The sequence below is a fragment of the Anolis carolinensis genome, chromosome 1, assembly GCF_035594765.1.
Source record: "Anolis carolinensis isolate JA03-04 chromosome 1, rAnoCar3.1.pri, whole genome shotgun sequence".
Classification (NCBI taxonomy): Eukaryota; Metazoa; Chordata; class Lepidosauria; order Squamata; family Dactyloidae; genus Anolis; species Anolis carolinensis.
Genome location: NC_085841.1, coordinates 323,634,960 through 323,652,536, shown reverse-complemented (window position 1 = coordinate 323,652,536; position 17,577 = coordinate 323,634,960). Strand labels below are relative to the sequence as shown.

The window sequence follows — 17,577 nt, the reverse complement described above, 5'->3', positions numbered from 1 at the left end:
GTAAGGCAAAGGTACATCCACATAGAACAAACCTTGCCGAGAAAGCCTCAAGATAGTCACTTTGGGTTGCTATACATTGGAAATAATGTGAAGAAATATAACAACAGCAGCAGCAGCAGAGTTGTTTAAGTCACTATTTGGCATATTTGAGGGAAATTTGCTGATTACATTATCCCAATTGAGTCTTGGGAAAATATTTGGAAAAGGTAATAATGCTTTGTAAAGTGGAAGGCAGTAAGAAAAGAGGAAAACTTACTATGGGTGGATTGATTCACAGTCCTGAGTTTGCAAGACCTGAACTGACCAGCTAATAACAGGGGCTCTTGGGACCCTCTTATTCATAGGGTTGTCATAAGTCAAAGGTATAAAGGGTACATCCAGGCAGGTTTTAACTGTCAAAACTGAAAATATTGGTTTGAAAGCATGACATCAATACTCTATGAAATCTCCAAAATAAGAATGTTGTTGTTGTAGATGACACTTGAATGTTCTCTCTACCTTTTTATCTTTTCAATTTCTAGTACTAACAATTTGTGTGTGTGTGCTTTCAAGTCTTTTCTGACTTATGGTGACACTAATGCAAAGTATTACAGATTTTTCTTGGTGAGATTTGTTCAGAGGGGGTTTGCCATTGCCATTCTCTGGGGCTAAGGGAGTGTATCTTGCTCCAGCTTACTCCGTCCAAAGAAGCCTAGTGGGTTTCTTTGACAGATCAGGATTTGATCCCTTGTCTTCTGGAATCCTAGTCCAGTACTAAAAGTACTGTACTATGCTGGCTTTTGGGAAGCAAATTAAAGTATGCTAAATCCACAAATCTATAGGGTAATTTTAATTTGGTGTTTCTCCAGTAAAAGAAGACAACATGGACAAAGTTAAGGGAATTTTTGTCCTTCCATGTTTGCTCTGCAAAGCTGGCGAATCCTTTTGAGCAATATATGAAATGGCAAGGACTGCTGTGGGGTCAAACTGGAATCACTGAAGATCCATCACTTAAGCCGTGACAGTGGTGAATGGCTTAAAGCTGTTGGAGTACTACTAATTAGCATTTGCATAATGTATTAATTTTGTACCCAGCTGTTGCTTCTGAAGTGTAGAAATATGTATAGCCCTGGTATTCTGTATCTAAAATGCATTGTAATAAGGTTGCACACTTCCACAGAAAAAAGTTTGTTGCACACCATTGATGTGTTTCTGTTTCTTTTTAGGTGAGGACTGCAGAAACCTAAGACATCCTCAGAGTGGAAGATCTAGAGTGCTGGAGTTATTCTGATTGGATTCTTCAAAAAATTGGTTATTTTTTAAATTAAGAAAAGACAACTTTCTAAAATCATGGCAGATGTGGATCCAGACACGTTGTTGGAATGGCTGCAGATGGGCCAAGGAGATGAAAGAGATATGCAGCTGATAGCATTGGAGCAGTTATGTATGCTGCTTTTGATGTCAGATAATGTGGATCGATGCTTTGAAACGTAAGTAATTGTTTCCCTTTTGATAGTTATATGCAGCTTTATATCTAATGGTCAGTTTTATCCCCATCATGCTGGGACATTTTTGTTAGGATTCCATAATCAGCACATGTTCGTGTCAGACTCCTGTAAACAAAGTGACATATACATTGAAATTGGTGCTTACAATAGTGAAAAATAACAGCTGTAAATGCAGCTTGCGTTCACATTGGTTGAAAGGTAGCCTTACAAAGGCATCAGGGAACAGTACTGTTTCTCTTGGAAATGTTTGGAGTAATTTTCTCTTTGGGAGTTTGCTGCTTTTGAAATTTACTCAAATCCTCTACTATAGCAGCTTTTGCTACACTACTATGTATGCCAGTAGGCCAAAAAATGTATGAAAGGGGGAGTACTTAAAAATTCTATTTTACTTGAATCTCTATTTAAAAGTATTATTTCCCTTTAAGATTGTATTTTAATTTAACTGCTGTTAACCCACATTGCTGACTTAGCAGAGCCTTGCATACTGAGAACATTGTGTCACAACTAAACAGGAATGGCCAAATGATGCAATTCAGATCAACACTCAGGCATTGCTAATTTTGAAAATGATAGGTCACCATCAATGCATTTCTATTGAACACAACTTCTGTGTTCTTAAAGACAGAAAACATTCTGAAATATTTTAAATCTTCTGAGCAACAGAGTTGAAATTTTTTAAAATCTAAATTGTGTCATTCTTATGGAAAACTTGGGACATTTATTAAATCAGATGTTTTTAATTGTTGTCAACTTCAGAGGTAATTGCAAAGTTTTAATAAGTACCTCTGTGAGACTAATGGGATTTTTAAGAGTCATTTTTATTAGAGCACTAAGACTTCATTTTTTTTCTTCTGAGCAGTAAACTTTTTTTTATAAGTTAGCAAAGCTTCCCAGATTTAATGAAATACATCTGCCAAGAGTAAATAAACTCTTTGTTGTGACTAGCCAACTCTAGAAACCACAAAGTTTAGCGGGGAAATGCAGTATGAATGCTTTACCTCTACTTTGTGGTGTAGAGATTCTGTGCCAATATTACTTCCATCTTCTTAATTTACATAAAGTTTAAGAAATAATATATTTGTGATCATAAGTGTGGTACCGTAAACGAGAGCTTTGCAAGCCACAGCTGTTAAGGGAAAAGCAGAAAAATGAATGATACATATTATGAACTTTGGACTATGGTAGAATGAAATCAAATTAGTTAAAAACCACATAGTGTGATTTTAGATAACTCTGTAAAACTATTATCATTCTAAAAACATGATACAAGCAATACTCTTACATCACTTCAGTCATTCTCTTTAATTTTAATTTTTAGTCAACAATGAATCATGTGGACTGCTTATTAATAATTTCTATTTTTCATAATCAAATGTTTTCCATTTTCGGGGGGGGGGGAATACATGTAATGTATACTGTTTTGAAGGGGTGGAGAGAGAATGAAAGAGCTTGGATTCTACCATTTCCCAGCTCCAGCCTTGCATTGCAAATGAACAAACATGAGGCTCAAGAGAGACTGAGAATCACAGATTAGCACTCTTCACTCACTTTTTTTGTGTAAATTATTGAGTAGAATGTAAGTTGTAGCCTTTGTGGTCCTCCCATATGTTGGACTATATTTCCCAATATCTTCTCAACTAGCTATGATGGTTAGGCTGATTGAAGTTGTAGTCAAGAAGCATCTTGACAGTGACATGTTGCTTGTACCTGTACTTCTTCTGACTCACTTATGTTTACCCAATATCCACTATTTACTCATTTCTGTCTTACATAATGGGTTATTTCCTTGTATGTTTCAAGTCAGTTTTCTGCCACTAAACATCATTTTAGTAAAAATAAAGACATTTCAGGCTCTGGAGCCATAAACTTTGATGGGCCGAATGGCTTGCACTAGTATGGATTACATTTAATGTGTACTGGCCATTTCATGACTTTGGTATGTTTTACAATGTTCTGGAAAACTGAATTTCATAGAATCATAGAGTTGGAAGAGACCTCACGGGCCATCCAGTCCAACCCCTTACCAAGAAGCAGGAAAATCACATTCAAAGCACTCCCGACAGATGGCCATCCAGCCTCTGCTTAAAAGCCTCCAAAGAAGGAGCCTCCACTATACTTCAGGGCAGAGAGTTCCACTGTTGAACAACTCTCACAGTGAGGAAGTTCTTCCTAATGTTCAGGTAGAATCTCCTTTCCTGTAGTTTGAAGCCATTGTTCCGCGTCCTAGTCTCCAGGGCGGCAGAAACAAGCTTGCTCCCTCCTCCCTGTGACTTCCCCTCACATATTTATACATGGCTATCATGTCTCCCCTCAGCCTTCTCTTCTGCAGGCTAAACATGTCCAGCTCTTTAAGCTGCTCTTCATAGGGCTTGTTCTCCAGACCCTTCATCATTTTAGTTGCCCTCCTCTGAATTTATGTTAGAAAATACAGTGACGACTGTATAGAGGATAGTCCTATACTTTCCTTGATCATGACCTAATATTTCATGTGCAAACACTACATTTATTAATGTGACCTTACTGTATCCTCCCAGCACATTTTTACTGTCCTGGATTTCTTCAGATAAGGTTATTTATAATTCTCAGATGTGTGTACATATAGTTAGCATGAAAAGATATTTGAGAAAATAAAGGAACAATGGGGATGCTTTAAATGCGATTTTCCTGCTTCTTGGCAGGGGGTTGGACTGGATGGCCCATGAGGTCACTTCTAACTCTATGATTCTAATGACAATTATGCAAAAATGAATTTGAATGTTGATAATGTTTTAATTGTTCACAGCAATGCCTTGTGTCTATTCCATAACCCTTATTTCATTCATTTTCAAGTGACTTACTGCTACATTTTGGAAAGAAACGAAGTTGATACTGTATTTATTTATTTATATTGTTTTATATCCTGCCCTCACTCCCTCATTGAGGGACTCAGAGCAGCTAACATATGGCAGTGTTTCGATGCAATTTAACATACACTACATTGAATTGAATAGCTACAATTATAATTACGATTATGTTAAAATTCTGCTATTCAATTCCTGCAGTGATATATGATTAATACTAGTCATATGGTAAGATAGACATTAGTGGGAATTATGGTTTGCTGTGAATAAGTAACATGCTGTTGTATGTTGTCCCATCACTCTCACTTACAGTGGGAGCAGCTGAACAAATCATGATTTGTTTATCATGTTGTGCTAATCAGGATGAAGATGCTATTATGGTTTGGTTCTCTCCCTACAAAGGCAAAATCCATGATGCATATTCGGTGTGCTTGTGAATTGTGTCTCTGTCTTGTTAGGAGAGAAATAAACCAGAGTAGCAGCTGTGCCCAAATTCATATAACACATTAAACAAATAACAAATTCAAAATCACCATTTAAAAATATAAACCAGATACCTCTTTAAATAATTTCATTTTGCAAGTTCTTGTTGTAAATGTCTTCAAAGAGATGCACTCAACGGATGGTATACAATAAAAGTAGCCAATTACTATAGTATTAACACTGGAGTACACCATTGGATTGCAGCATTAGTTTTTCACCTTTAGTTCCCCAGATGTTTGTGGATTGGCCTCTCAAAGTAATTGCCCGTTATCAATGCTGTCTTGAATTCTGGCTGGTAAAGTAAAAAACAAAAGACTTGAGAACCATTGGATTAATGAAATTCACAGGTAGAACTCCATGTGTTAATGTTTAAACATTCTTTCTGCAGTCTAGCTGATTTACATACAGTCCATTGTATATGTTTAAAAGTATTATTTACATTGATTGGCCACAAGTTGGAAATTGATCTTTCCAGCGTTACCTGAAGACGCTGAAGATTGAGTCCAGGATTTTTGCTTGAAAAAATGTGTGTTCTTCCATTAATATGGTCTTTCAACAGTATGTAGTGCAGGAATTGGAAAGCTCTGAAGCTCTTAGAGCCAGTTTTCAGACTCAGTGATCAATTGTAGGATATCAGCCTTCAAGATAAATGTTTTGTTTTGTACAATCCACTTTTAGACTGGGGGCTTTTTGGCAGTCAAAAAACATATGTTTTAAAGCAGAGTTAATAAACCTGGAATTTTTTCAGGGGAGAGAATTGCCATATTTTATCCTCAATTTACCCTGCCCCTGACTTTATAGTGATTGGCATATTAGAAAATCCAGGAATGCAAAAATAAATGTAGCAGGTATCACAGGATTCAGCCGTAATCTTACACATAGCATTGTCCATCTTTGAGATCTCTGCACATTTTATCCATCACACAAGGCAGAGAACTAACCTCTGTCATTAAGGCAAGCTCCCACACTGTCTATCTAAAAACGTATCAAATGAAATGTTTAAATATGTAAAGGAAATATTAATTTGAAGGTGTCCAGATCAAAAAATTATTTCTATCATAGTAATTTCAGACTGCAGACAAAACTAATCTCTAATAACTGTAGAGATTTATTTACTTTGAATTATTTCATTTATTTAGTCTAATTGTGAGCATGAGATTGTACAACTGAAATAAGACATAGTTCTTCTGTTGAGTTTATAAAATGCATAGTAGTATTCTGAACACAGTGCAGTTGTGTGGTGTAAATTACCTTTTCTAGTACACCTGTAGATATGGTTGATATGTTCATAACTAGAATTTTCTGATTGCAACTGTAGTTATTCTCCTGGATCAAACATTATTTTTTGTGTACAGAGCCTGCACTGCATACTGCATTTCAAATTATTGTTCACCTCTCATGTTCAGTTGTGGAAGGCAGTAGAAGCTCTGAGAGGAGTGAAGAAGCAATTCTGCTCACATTATGGAAATGACAATCAAAATTATCTGTGATAATTAGAATGTGGTTTTTAATTCATTTGTTTAGGGTAGATGTTAATCTAATCACTTTGTAGATAAGAAGTAATATACTATAGAGAATAATTATTCAAATGACTGATAGTTTTTATCTTCTTTTCAGATGCCCTCCTCGCACTTTTTTGCCAGCACTATGCAAAATTTTTCTTGATGAAAGTGCTCCTGACAATGTATTGGAGGTAACAGCCCGTGCCATAACATATTATTTGGATGTATCAGCAGAATGCACCCGAAGGATTGTGGGAGTAGATGGTGCTATCAAAGCACTTTGTAATCGTTTAGTAGTTGTTGAACTTAACAACAGAACTAGCAGGGACCTGGCAGAGCAGTGTGTAAAGGTATGTTGCAATAATTTTCCTTTGTTAAACCTTCTCCTTTCCCAGTTGAAAGACTGGGATTTGGTGCTTTTTGGTGTGTGTGGGTGTGTGTGTGTGGGGGGGGGGTTCTTATTACATCAAAAGCAAAAAAACTTCTACAAAAAACATTAATTTGTCCCTAAACAACATGAGTTACATGCCTTCTGAAAAGACTCTCCTTCAAAACAGGATGTTCTAGGAATGGCATATCAGGCATTATGTTTTTCCTTATTGAGATAATAATTGGTTTAGGACAAATCACATATATTGTCAGTTGTAAAGTGCAGTGCCAGTGTTTTAATTTTGTTCTAAATATACAAGTAGGAAAACACATGATAATGTAGAGATTTTTTTCCCTTGTATCCAAGCTGGGTCTCTAGCAAGAGTTTCTTGTGTATGATTTGCTTGCATAGCAAAAATTGATGCAGATCTTAACATTTAACCAAAGTAGGAATTTTAGATAGCAAATTTATTAACAAAAGCTGCTGCTGTATGAAGTAATGACTCATTTTCACCTGATTTGGGAAACTTTTAAGGATTTCGACGTATTCAGTGTAGTGTATCTGCAGTTATTTCACAAAAGGCTCAAAGTTTCTGAAGAAAACACCGAGGTTTCTTTCACAATTTCTCATAGTTTCAAGAAAAACATTCCAGCTAGGCTCTCAAAAATCTATTAAAAGCCTCATACTTAAAACATAGTTGCCTACATCCTATTTCAGCCCTGACTAAAATTATACCCATTGAATCCATTAGAAGTCTCTCTATATTGACTCACCATTCAACAATCGATTGAATATGTCTACGTAGCTGGGGCTGACTAGTGGGGTGCTAATACTTGGCAAATTGAACACTTATAATGTAGGAAGAGTCACATCTGTCACACTTCCAAATAAACATGAACACGGCAGAGAGGTCATGGCCACCTTTAAAGAAAGAGAAGATACTTGGATTTATCTTCATAGTTTTGTTTTTTAGTAGAGGCTTCTTTGCATCACACAGGCATATTGTACCAGTAGACATAGTTATATTTTGTCCCATTTTGTTATATTTTGTCCCATTTCATACACACTTGCACCACATGTTTTGTGTCTGAGTATCACACAGCCATTCAGTGGACAGGAGAGGATAAGGGATTATCAGGAAGCTAGCTGTCCTTAGGAAGAGGACAGATGTCACCCTCTTGGATCTCTTCAAGACCTTGGGAGGTCTAGGAAAATTCCATTCTCAGGATGGCAGGAAGATGCAATCCACCTTACTAGGATAATCCCTGTGTTTCAGCTAAACAGATAGAAGCCTACCTTCTTTTTCAGTTACTTCAGTTAGATTCCTTCCCTTTTCCTAACAGTTTTTTTTATCCTGCCTGGCCAGCTAGGTGAGTTATTCCCCTGCCTTTTTAGAAAAGAGATTAATTAGAAAATTCTGTAAGAACCGAGTCCCTCGTGTTCTTTTAACATTGAATATGTAGGTGGCTCAAGGAGAGAGTAAGAGCGGATGGATGTGTTGTATTCTTTCATCTGGCATGACAAATAAACTTAAAACTTAATATTTTCATTGACAGAATGCGAACCTCAGTGTTCTACAGTCAGGCCTCCGCATTTGCCCATTTGGCATTTGCAAATTTAATTACCTGTGGATTTGCCACACCCTCTCATGAGGGAGGAGGGAGGATACCAGTGATCACCACAGCTGCTACATTACATTCGTTACATTCCTGAGGCGGCTGTGTGATCACTGCTCTCTCTTGCCAACCATTCCTGAAAACCAGCTGCTGCATAGGCTTCAGGGGGGTAGTTGGCAGGCTATCGTTACTACTTTGCCCTCCCTGATTTTTCCATGGAGGTGGAAGAGCAGCAATCTTCCTGGCAAACCACTTTCTGACTTGTTGCTGAAAAGTTTGGGACATTGTGGCTGCTCTGTGTCACCCAACGACTTTGGGGGAAGTTAAGCAGCCATTGCCTCTTCAAAACTACTTCCCAAATTTCAATGTTTCAAGTTTTGGAAATGGTTTGCCAGGTACCTTTGCTTTGCCTCTTCCAAAGTGGTGGGGCGAGGCAGAGCAGCCACTGTCTCTTGCAAATTGTTTCTCTAGCTTCTGTGGTATGGGGATTTGGGAGGTGATTGCTTTTTTCCCATAGTTTTCCATAGTTTTCCCACTTTTATGGGCTTCTTCTGCCCCTAAATCCCATGAATGTGGAAGACCATATATACTACCAAATAGGACTATCAAAGCCATACTTTCCATTAATCTACTTTACCTTCAGTACATATGTATGCTATTATTTTGACTACTCTACTGAGTCATCTATTATAAACAATTCACAAAAGCAGTGGAATGTAATTTAGTGAGGAAAAGTTAGTTTTAGGTATATTGCATCTATATTGCAAAGTCAAATAGCTTTTTTCAAAGTGGTCACTATGTAAAATCAACTTTTATTTTGAGAAAGCGATATCAAAGAACTTTGAGGGCTGATGCTAGTTAAATAATAATTTTTAATAGCCCAACCTGGTTGATGCTTCTTGCACAATTTTGTTCCAACATATTTTGTAAGTTTCTTCGTCTTTACAAAGTACCGTAGTTTGTATAAATAAGCTTTTCAACAAACTTTGGGCCCTCAAGAAACATGTGCCTTTAATCTGAGATCTTGTGGCCCTGGGATTAGATTTCACTGGGTTTAGTTTTGGAGGCAATAGATTGCACCAGAGCTTCTTTAGGAACATCACAGCAAAGAGTGTGAATCAGTCAACAAGTGTCATTTGGGTTTTTTTTGCTACAATAAATTCGTAGCACAATAAAAAAAAATTACACCTTTGTGTATTGAGTGCCTTATTAAAGTGGTAACAAGGTGAATAAAATCCATTTCAGTTCTAGGTTGTGACAACAAAATGTTGGAAAGTCAGAAGGATGGTATTTGAAGCTAGAATAGAATAACTTTATTGACATTGTACATTGTACAATGAAATTAAAAGCTTTCCCCAGCACACATCACAAAAACAACACACCCATCCCTCCACACTGTAATCACCAGATCATCTGCAGAGCATTGTGCAACTTCTCTTTTATGTCTTGAAATTTGAGACTCCTAAAACCATATATGCCAGAACTTTGCATGGTTCAAATTAGGAGTTGTTTTGAAATATATACTGTATTAAAGAAATATAATTAAAGAATGAACTAAATATATTGTTAGTCCTTAGAGTAGACCCATGGGATCATTAGATTTTAATACGTATAATTTATTTCAGTAGGTTTGTGCAGAGTAGGACTTTGCACTTATCCTTATGTTATAACTCATACAGTTATGCTGACATGAGTAAATTGAGTTCTAAAAACAAAATTCTTAAATTAATCTGGTTGTTCACACTATAGTCTTCCACATTTGTGGAGTTTAGCAGTGGCGAACCCTCATAAATGTAAAAAACAAACAAACATGAATATCTCTGGGAGCAGAGCAAGGCTTCCTTGTACAGCCAGCAGGTTGTAGGTTACTGTTGTGCCTTTCCAAAACGGTGAGGAGCCGAGTAGTAACCAACCAGCAGACATTGGTGGGAACTAGACAGTTACTGAAATTGCCACTGAACTGCTTCTCTGGCTTCAGGGAAGACACAATAGTACCCGTTTTTACTTCTCACCATCAGTCCCCCTCCTGGTCTGCTAGTTTATAGGTTTTGGATGGGAGTGGTTGGTGGTTAAGATTGTCAGTACTTTGTTTGCTGAAGCCTCAAAAAGTAGAGTAGTGATGATTTCAGTTACCATCCACCCACTCCGAAATCTACAAGCTAGCAGGCTTTGGTGGGTGGATAGTGAATGAAATCTCTGCTAGTGTGCTCCCTGCGGCTTCAGGAAGCAGAGTAATGACGATTTTAGTCACCATGCACGTTTCACCAACGTCTGCTGGTTTGTAGACTTCAGAAAGCATTTGGTAAGCCCTTCACTGCATACCCCTCTTCCTAAAGCCATAGGAAGAGGGGAAAACAGCAAAGAATTTGCCAATTGCCATTTGAAACTTACACACCAGCAAATTTTACTGGTGTGGTTGACAATCCCTTTCCTGCTTACCTCCTCTCTCAAAAGCTCTAGGGAGAGGGCGTAAGCAGCAAATAGCTTGCCAACCACCCCACAAAGTATGCACACTGGTAGACTTTGAGAGAGCAGCAGACCCACAAATAATAAAATCTGTTAAGATTGAAACTCCAAATGTGAAGGGCTGACTGTAGTTCAAAAATCTTTTCCCAAATTGGATATACTTTAGTCAGATACTGTCATGTGGTATCATTTGCCCCATTTAATAATAATAATAATAACTTTATTTTTATACCCCGCCCCATCTCCCTAGTGGGGACTCGGAGCAGCTTACATGGGGACCAAGCCCGAAACATACAACAATAAAACGATAAAACAATTATTCCAACAGTAAAAGATCAATATCAATAAAACCATCATAATAATCAACATACAGCATAAAGTATTAAAAACAGGAGACTAAAACAAGGATCTGTCTAACATTTTATCTTGGTGCATTGTTTGGTCTTTTATTATATTCTTTATCATTCCAAAAGTTTATGTAGAGGGTTTTATTCTCCAGTATCTTTATCTATTTTTTTATTCGTGCATGTTATCTTTGTGTCCTGCTTTCTTATTAGACAGCACAGTAACATTTCCTGTGCATGGTGGTAGATGTAAAATGTAACTAGTAATATTTTAAAATAAAATATGAATAGATATTAGGATAGTGAGAAAGAAGAAACATCTATTTTGTTTAGTTTTTTTCATCATATTTCTGTTTTCACTCCAGGTATTGGAACTCATCTGTACCCGTGAATCTGGTGCTGTGTTTGAAGCTGGTGGGTTGAACTGTGTTCTAACCTTTATTCGTGACAGTGGACATCTGGTTCATAAAGATACTTTGCATTCTGCAATGGCTGTGGTATCCAGACTCTGTGGGAAAATGGAACCTCAGGATTCTTCTTTAGAGATCTGTGTTGAATCCCTCTCAAGTCTATTAAAACATGAGGACCATCAGGTAAACTATTCAGAACTAATTTAATGCTAAGATTGGCAGAACTGTATGTAGCTTGACACAAATTTAATACAGTAGAGTCTCACTTATCCAACGTAAACGGGCCGGCAGAACGTTGGATAAGCGAATATGTTGGATAATAAGGAGAGATTAAGGAAAAGCCTATTAAACATTAAATTAGGTTATGATTTTACAAATTAAGCACCAACATATCATGTTATACAACAAATTTGACAGAAAAAGTAGTTCAATACACAGTAATGCTATGTAGTAATTACTGTGTTTATGAATTTAGCACCAAAATATCATGATATATTGAAAACATTGACTACAAAAATGCGTTGGATAATCCAGAACGTTGGATAAGCGAGTGTTGGATAAGTGAGACTCTACTGTATGTCTAAAAACTGTAAAGAATTTAATTATATTAAAAAAACTCAATTCAGTATTGGGCTAGTGTAAGATGTACTATATTATTACTTTCAGTGTAATTTACTTCATATAAATTATTACCATGCTAGTTATCTCAATGTCATTTGAAAGAAAAAAACCTTGGGGTCAGTGGGCTAAATACAAAAATTTCCTTCTCACATAAGATTGTTTAGACCTGGCTGATAAGTTTTATTAATGTTTGGGCAAGATTTTTGGAATAGTGCTAGTGTCTGTTTTCTGACGTATAGCACTTTTAAAAGGAGTAAATATTAATTACTTAGTTACATTTATATCTTATCCTTCATTCATGGAGTTTGTGGCAGTGAACTTACCTCCCTGTAACATTTTATTTCAGGAACAACATTTGTGTGGTAGAACCGCAATAATAATAATAGTAATTATTATTATTATAATAACTGTATTTGTAGCCAGCCCGATCTCCCCGAGGTAACATCACACTATAGCCAAGGGAAGATTTCTGTTTGGCTGTACCAGTTATACACATTCCCAGATACTAATTTTGCAATGAGAAAATATCATCATTGTAGTTTTTCTGTTGTTTTCCTATAAATGTTTTATGCAGCGAAGATAATAACTTCTTATTAATACTTGAAGAATACTAGTATTTGCCCAAGGCTGCTACTTAACATCTTCAGACATCAACCATGTCAGACTGAAACAAAGTAGTTAAGTAAAGTAAAATGTATCTCTGTGTTTTTATTTTAAAACTGCTGCAAAAGCTATGAGCCTACCTCAATTGGCAGCAGTCGAGGGAAGCTTTGCCAGCAGGCGCACAGGCAGGGAACCTTCTGGCAAAGCTCTGAGCCTGCCCCTCAGAGAGAATCCTTGGAGCTCCCAAGGGCAGGCATGTGGACGGCTTGGCAGCTACGGGGTTTTCCTCAGCTGACAGCTGAGAGAAGTCCTGTGCTACAAGAAAATTTCACCATGTACCATTATCTGTGGCAGGTTTGGTCCAGATCCATTGTTGGTTGACTTAACAGTGCTCTCTGTATGTAGGTCAAGTACGACTCTTGTAAATCATGGTGAATTCTCCACAAACCCCTTGTTCAGTTGCTGATCAATTCCTCTGTTAATTGTGTGCCATACGAAAGGGTAGGAAAGGGTTAAGGTAGAGGCAATGGGTGGGGTCATGCAAATTAAGGAACCTTGGGATGTCCATTCTGGACATCACTATAACCTGCATGTCAGTGGAGGGAGGGCCACTGATGTCTCCTGCTCAGTGGGAAGTATAGCGGTTTGTGGAGGCGGGAGACTATGTGAGTGGACACCTCCTCCACATACACACATAGACATTTTTCACTTTTATTATGTGTATAGATGAGGTCTTAGTCTGGCCAGTTCACCCTAAGTGTATTTTATACCTCACAACTTCTGAGGATGCCTACCATAGATGTGGGCAAAACATCAGGAGAGAATACTTCTGGAACATGGCCATACTGCCTGGAAAACACACAACAATCCTGTGATTCCAGCCATGAAAGCCTTCAACAACACATTAAACGTATTTTTTTGCTTCAGGTTTCAGATGGTGCACTGCGTTGTTTTGCCTCCCTTGCTGATCGATTTACTCGCCGTGGGGTTGATCCAGCACCATTAGCTAAACATGGACTGACTGAGGAGCTATTATCCCGTATGGCTGCAGCGGGTGGCACAGCTTCAGGACCATCTTCAGCCTGCAAACCTGGCCGAAGCAGTACGGGGGCACCATCTGCAAATGCAGACTCTAAACTGAGTAACCAGGTGTCAACTATTGTAAGCCTGTTATCAACACTCTGTAGAGGCTCTCCAGTAGTCACACATGTAAGAATTCTTTTCAACATTGTTCAGTATTGATGTTTTAACATTCTGTATTTTGTAGTATGAATTACATGGTCACATTTTGTATTATTGTTAATTTCTGTCTTCTAAATTATAATGATGAATCATTAAGGAAACACAGCCTTTAGTGCTATACATTTTATATATTGATACTTTAAAATCTTTAAATTAGTAACTATTACTGTTTTACCTGAAGTTCAGTGATATTTGTTTAAATTCAGCTTTTTCAAATGGAGATATAATCCTTTCTCATTGGATTTTCTAAAGTCCTGTATATTTTTATTGTTCAGACTTTTAATTATTTCCAGGATCTTCTAAGATCCGAGCTTCCAGATTCTATAGAGAGTGCATTGCAGGGTGATGAAAGATGTGTACTTGACACCATGCGTTTGGTAGATCTTCTTTTGGTGCTACTGTTTGAAGGACGGAAAGCTTTGCCAAAGTCTAGTGCTGGATCCACAGGCAGAATCCCTGGATTGCGTAGACTGGATAGTACTGGGGAACGTTCTCATCGGCAGCTGATAGACTGCATCCGCAGCAAAGATACTGATGCCCTAATAGATGCTATAGACACAGGAGGTAGGTGACATAAATTTGTTTGACATCCACCAGAATTCTATGGTGCATTAGGCTCGATAATTAGGTGGTGACAGCCAGATGAAAAAGGACATGGGTGCAGCTATCATGAAGAGCACTGGAGAAGTAAGCAGTTTGGGTCTGACTCATAATTTGCTTTCCCTGTTCATTACGACTATAAGTGAAAACATATAAGTGCTAGCATAATGTACCAACAGAATTCTGGCACTAATAATTTTCTAGTTGTTTGTGAATATTGTTTTCTGTGTATTTATTCTCCCTAAGGATAAAAGCATATGAAAAATCTTTTCACGTCTTAAGCTGAAATGAAAGTTCAGAGGCTTGTTTGGGTGGAATATGGAGCCTTACCCTTTTTCCTCATTATTATCATTGTGGCAACCGCATTGCAATTTTGGAAGAAAACATTTCTTTCTTTTTTCCAGCTTTTGAAGTAAATTTTATGGATGATGTAGGACAGACTCTCTTAAATTGGGCCTCAGCCTTTGGAACTCAGGAAATGGTAAACAAGAGAAAGAATAATGATTAAGTATTTTATTTTTATTTTTGAATTAAGGAAAATGTATAAATAAAGATAAGCCATTCCTCTTTTGTGAACAGGTTGAATTTCTCTGTGAACGAGGTGCTGATGTTAATAGGGGTCAGAGGTCGTCATCCTTACACTATGCAGCATGTTTTGGAAGACCTCAAGTAGCAAAGGTAATTTTGATAGCAGCCATTTATTTCATATTGTTAATAAAACAAAATTGGAAATATATTATTCTAGTTTTCATCTTGGCTACCTGAAGTATGTGATTTTAAAAGCCCCAATAAACCCCTGCTAGACTCTTAGCTGAATTCAAAAAATGAAAAAGATACCGAGAGAGTGAGAACCAAGATTATTTTCAAATAGTGCTTTTAATGAGATATATTTGAGTTTAGCACGAGTGCTATCAAGTGTTTGGTTGCAGTGTAAAATTAATAAAACCTGCATCTTGCATCAAAGTAGATATTAAATCTAAACATTAAGAAGAACTTCCTGATGATAAGCTATTTGGCACTGGAATATGCTGCCTTGGAATGTTCTTTGGAGGCTTTTAAATGGAGGGTGGATGGCCATCTGTTGGGAATGCTTTGATGTGTGTTCCTGCATGGCAGGGGATTGGATTGAATGGCCCTTGAGGTCTCTCTTCCAACTCTATGATTCTGTGATTCTGAGTTCATATGGTATTGGGGAATGGCAGCAATCTTTCCCTGGAATGCTTTTGTATTTATATGTACAACTCAAGAGCTATGGCTGGAATGTGTGTGTGTGTCTGTGTGTGTCTGTGTCTGTATGTACATTCTCCTGGCACAGAGTTGAAAGTATAATTCCAAAGTTCCTGGTTGATGCGGTTTGAAAACACAAACCATGGCTTGCAGCAATCGCTCAGAACAGAATTTTCTGATTGAATCAAATCAATTTACTATGATGTCCAAATAATTATGGCCCTTAAGAAGAAAAGGAAAGAGGAGGTTTTTGTGACAGATCTTGTTCACAGTATCCCAAATCTTAGTTCTGGGGAAAGGTTACAACATGTGACTTTTAGGCTCTCCTTGAGTGTCATCTGAAATAGACAGGGCCCCACTTGCCAACTCACAATATAAAATGGCCTGCAAAAGGCAAAAACTGTTGTTCCCTGGCTTGGTAGATTACTGATTTTCTTATGAGTGTGTGCTTGAGTGCTAGATGTCTGGAAGCCGGGGGAGAAGATTTTATCCCTTATGTATTCTCAGAAGTGTATGTATGTATGTGCATGCCCCTTGCTCTCATGAGAACATTACAGCTGAACATTTCTGGAAAAGCAGACTTTCCCCACACCCCAGGATGCATACATTCTGGATTTTTGTTATTCTATTTTTGCAGGTAATTTTTAAATATCAAATCATAACATGGTTGGATTTACTATTAAATAATTTTTGTAATAATATTTTGATTTGTTTTAGACTCTCTTGCGTCATGGTGCCAATCCAGATTTGAGAGACGAGGATGGAAAGACTCCTTTGGACAAAGCTCGTGAAAGGGGGCACAGTGAAGTTGTGGCCATTCTCCAGTCTCCTGGTTAGTGTAAAACCATTGCCAGTCTAAGAATAAAGCAGTGATTTAAGTTAAACAAGAATGTAGAACTGCACTTCTTCTTTAGGATAGCAATTATTTCCTCCACTCAAAACGGAATGATCTTTCCAGTTCAGTGAAAATATTTTGGATTTTATCTCAAAGATAAATTGCATTGTTGCAAGAAAGAAAAATGCTATGTTAAATTTCAGGCGATTGGATGTGCCCAGTTAACAAGGGGGATGAAAAAAAGAAGAAAGATGCAAACAAAGATGAAGAAGAATCAAATGAGCCCAAAGGTGATCCAGAAATGGCACCAATATACTTGAAAAGACTATTGCCTGTGTTTGCACAAACATTTCAACAAACTATGCTGCCTTCAATAAGGTAAGAAGAAGGAAGATCTCTGTTGATCTGTGTGCTATAATTCACTGCAGGAGTATTTTTGTTAGCTTTAAAAAGTTTTAATGTTTAAAAGAGCTGCTGCACAAGCTAAAAACAAAGGAGAGCCCAACATGGATGACTCTTCTACACAATAACATGGGAAAAACAAAACTACTACATGTGCATGTACACAGTGTCCTAGAAAGTATCAATTAGCTTTTTATAGAGTGTTGCAGTTTGTAATACTTAGTCTGAGAATAATACAGAATTAATGACTGAAGACTAGTTTTGATTACTGATTCTCTCCTGAGAGATGTGAAGTGCACAAGGGAAGGAGTAGAAAATAGATTATGGGTCCTCTTTATCATTTGTGTTCCTCCATGATATATGCATGCCTGGGTGGCAGTAGAAGAAAGGGCTGCAGCAGCAGCCATGCTTTGTGAGCAGCCTATGCTTTGGTCATAGTCAAAACCTGATTCTAGGTGATAGTAGTAAAAAATAATAGTAGGTTCAACAAACATTAAAATCATTAGCTAAAATATAGTTCAGCTTTTAA

At 37.4% G+C, this 17,577-nt stretch overlaps 1 protein-coding gene across 9 annotated transcripts in view; it reads left to right on the top strand.

The window, feature by feature from the left end:
* The window catches only part of hectd1 (HECT domain E3 ubiquitin protein ligase 1), a 69,789-nt gene that overhangs the window by 5,955 nt on the left and 46,257 nt on the right, over window positions 1–17,577 (top strand). For 6 of the 9 annotated variants that reach the window (XM_008103406.3, XM_008103402.3, XM_008103405.3 and 3 more), the window contains exons 2-10: window positions 1,206–1,469; window positions 6,428–6,662; window positions 11,474–11,701; window positions 13,670–13,951; window positions 14,260–14,548; window positions 14,989–15,065; window positions 15,164–15,262; window positions 16,529–16,643; window positions 16,850–17,024. In XM_008103406.3, the coding sequence (XP_008101613.2) occupies window positions 1,330–1,469; window positions 6,428–6,662; window positions 11,474–11,701; window positions 13,670–13,951; window positions 14,260–14,548; window positions 14,989–15,065; window positions 15,164–15,262; window positions 16,529–16,643; window positions 16,850–17,024 (1,640 nt within the window). In that variant the 5' untranslated portion in view covers window positions 1,206–1,329. The remainder of the gene's footprint in view (window positions 1–1,205; window positions 1,470–6,427; window positions 6,663–11,473; window positions 11,702–13,669; window positions 13,952–14,259; window positions 14,549–14,988; window positions 15,066–15,163; window positions 15,263–16,528; window positions 16,644–16,849; window positions 17,025–17,577) is intronic. The other 3 variants (XM_008103401.3, XM_008103408.3, XM_008103404.3) reach the window with 1 other exon arrangement.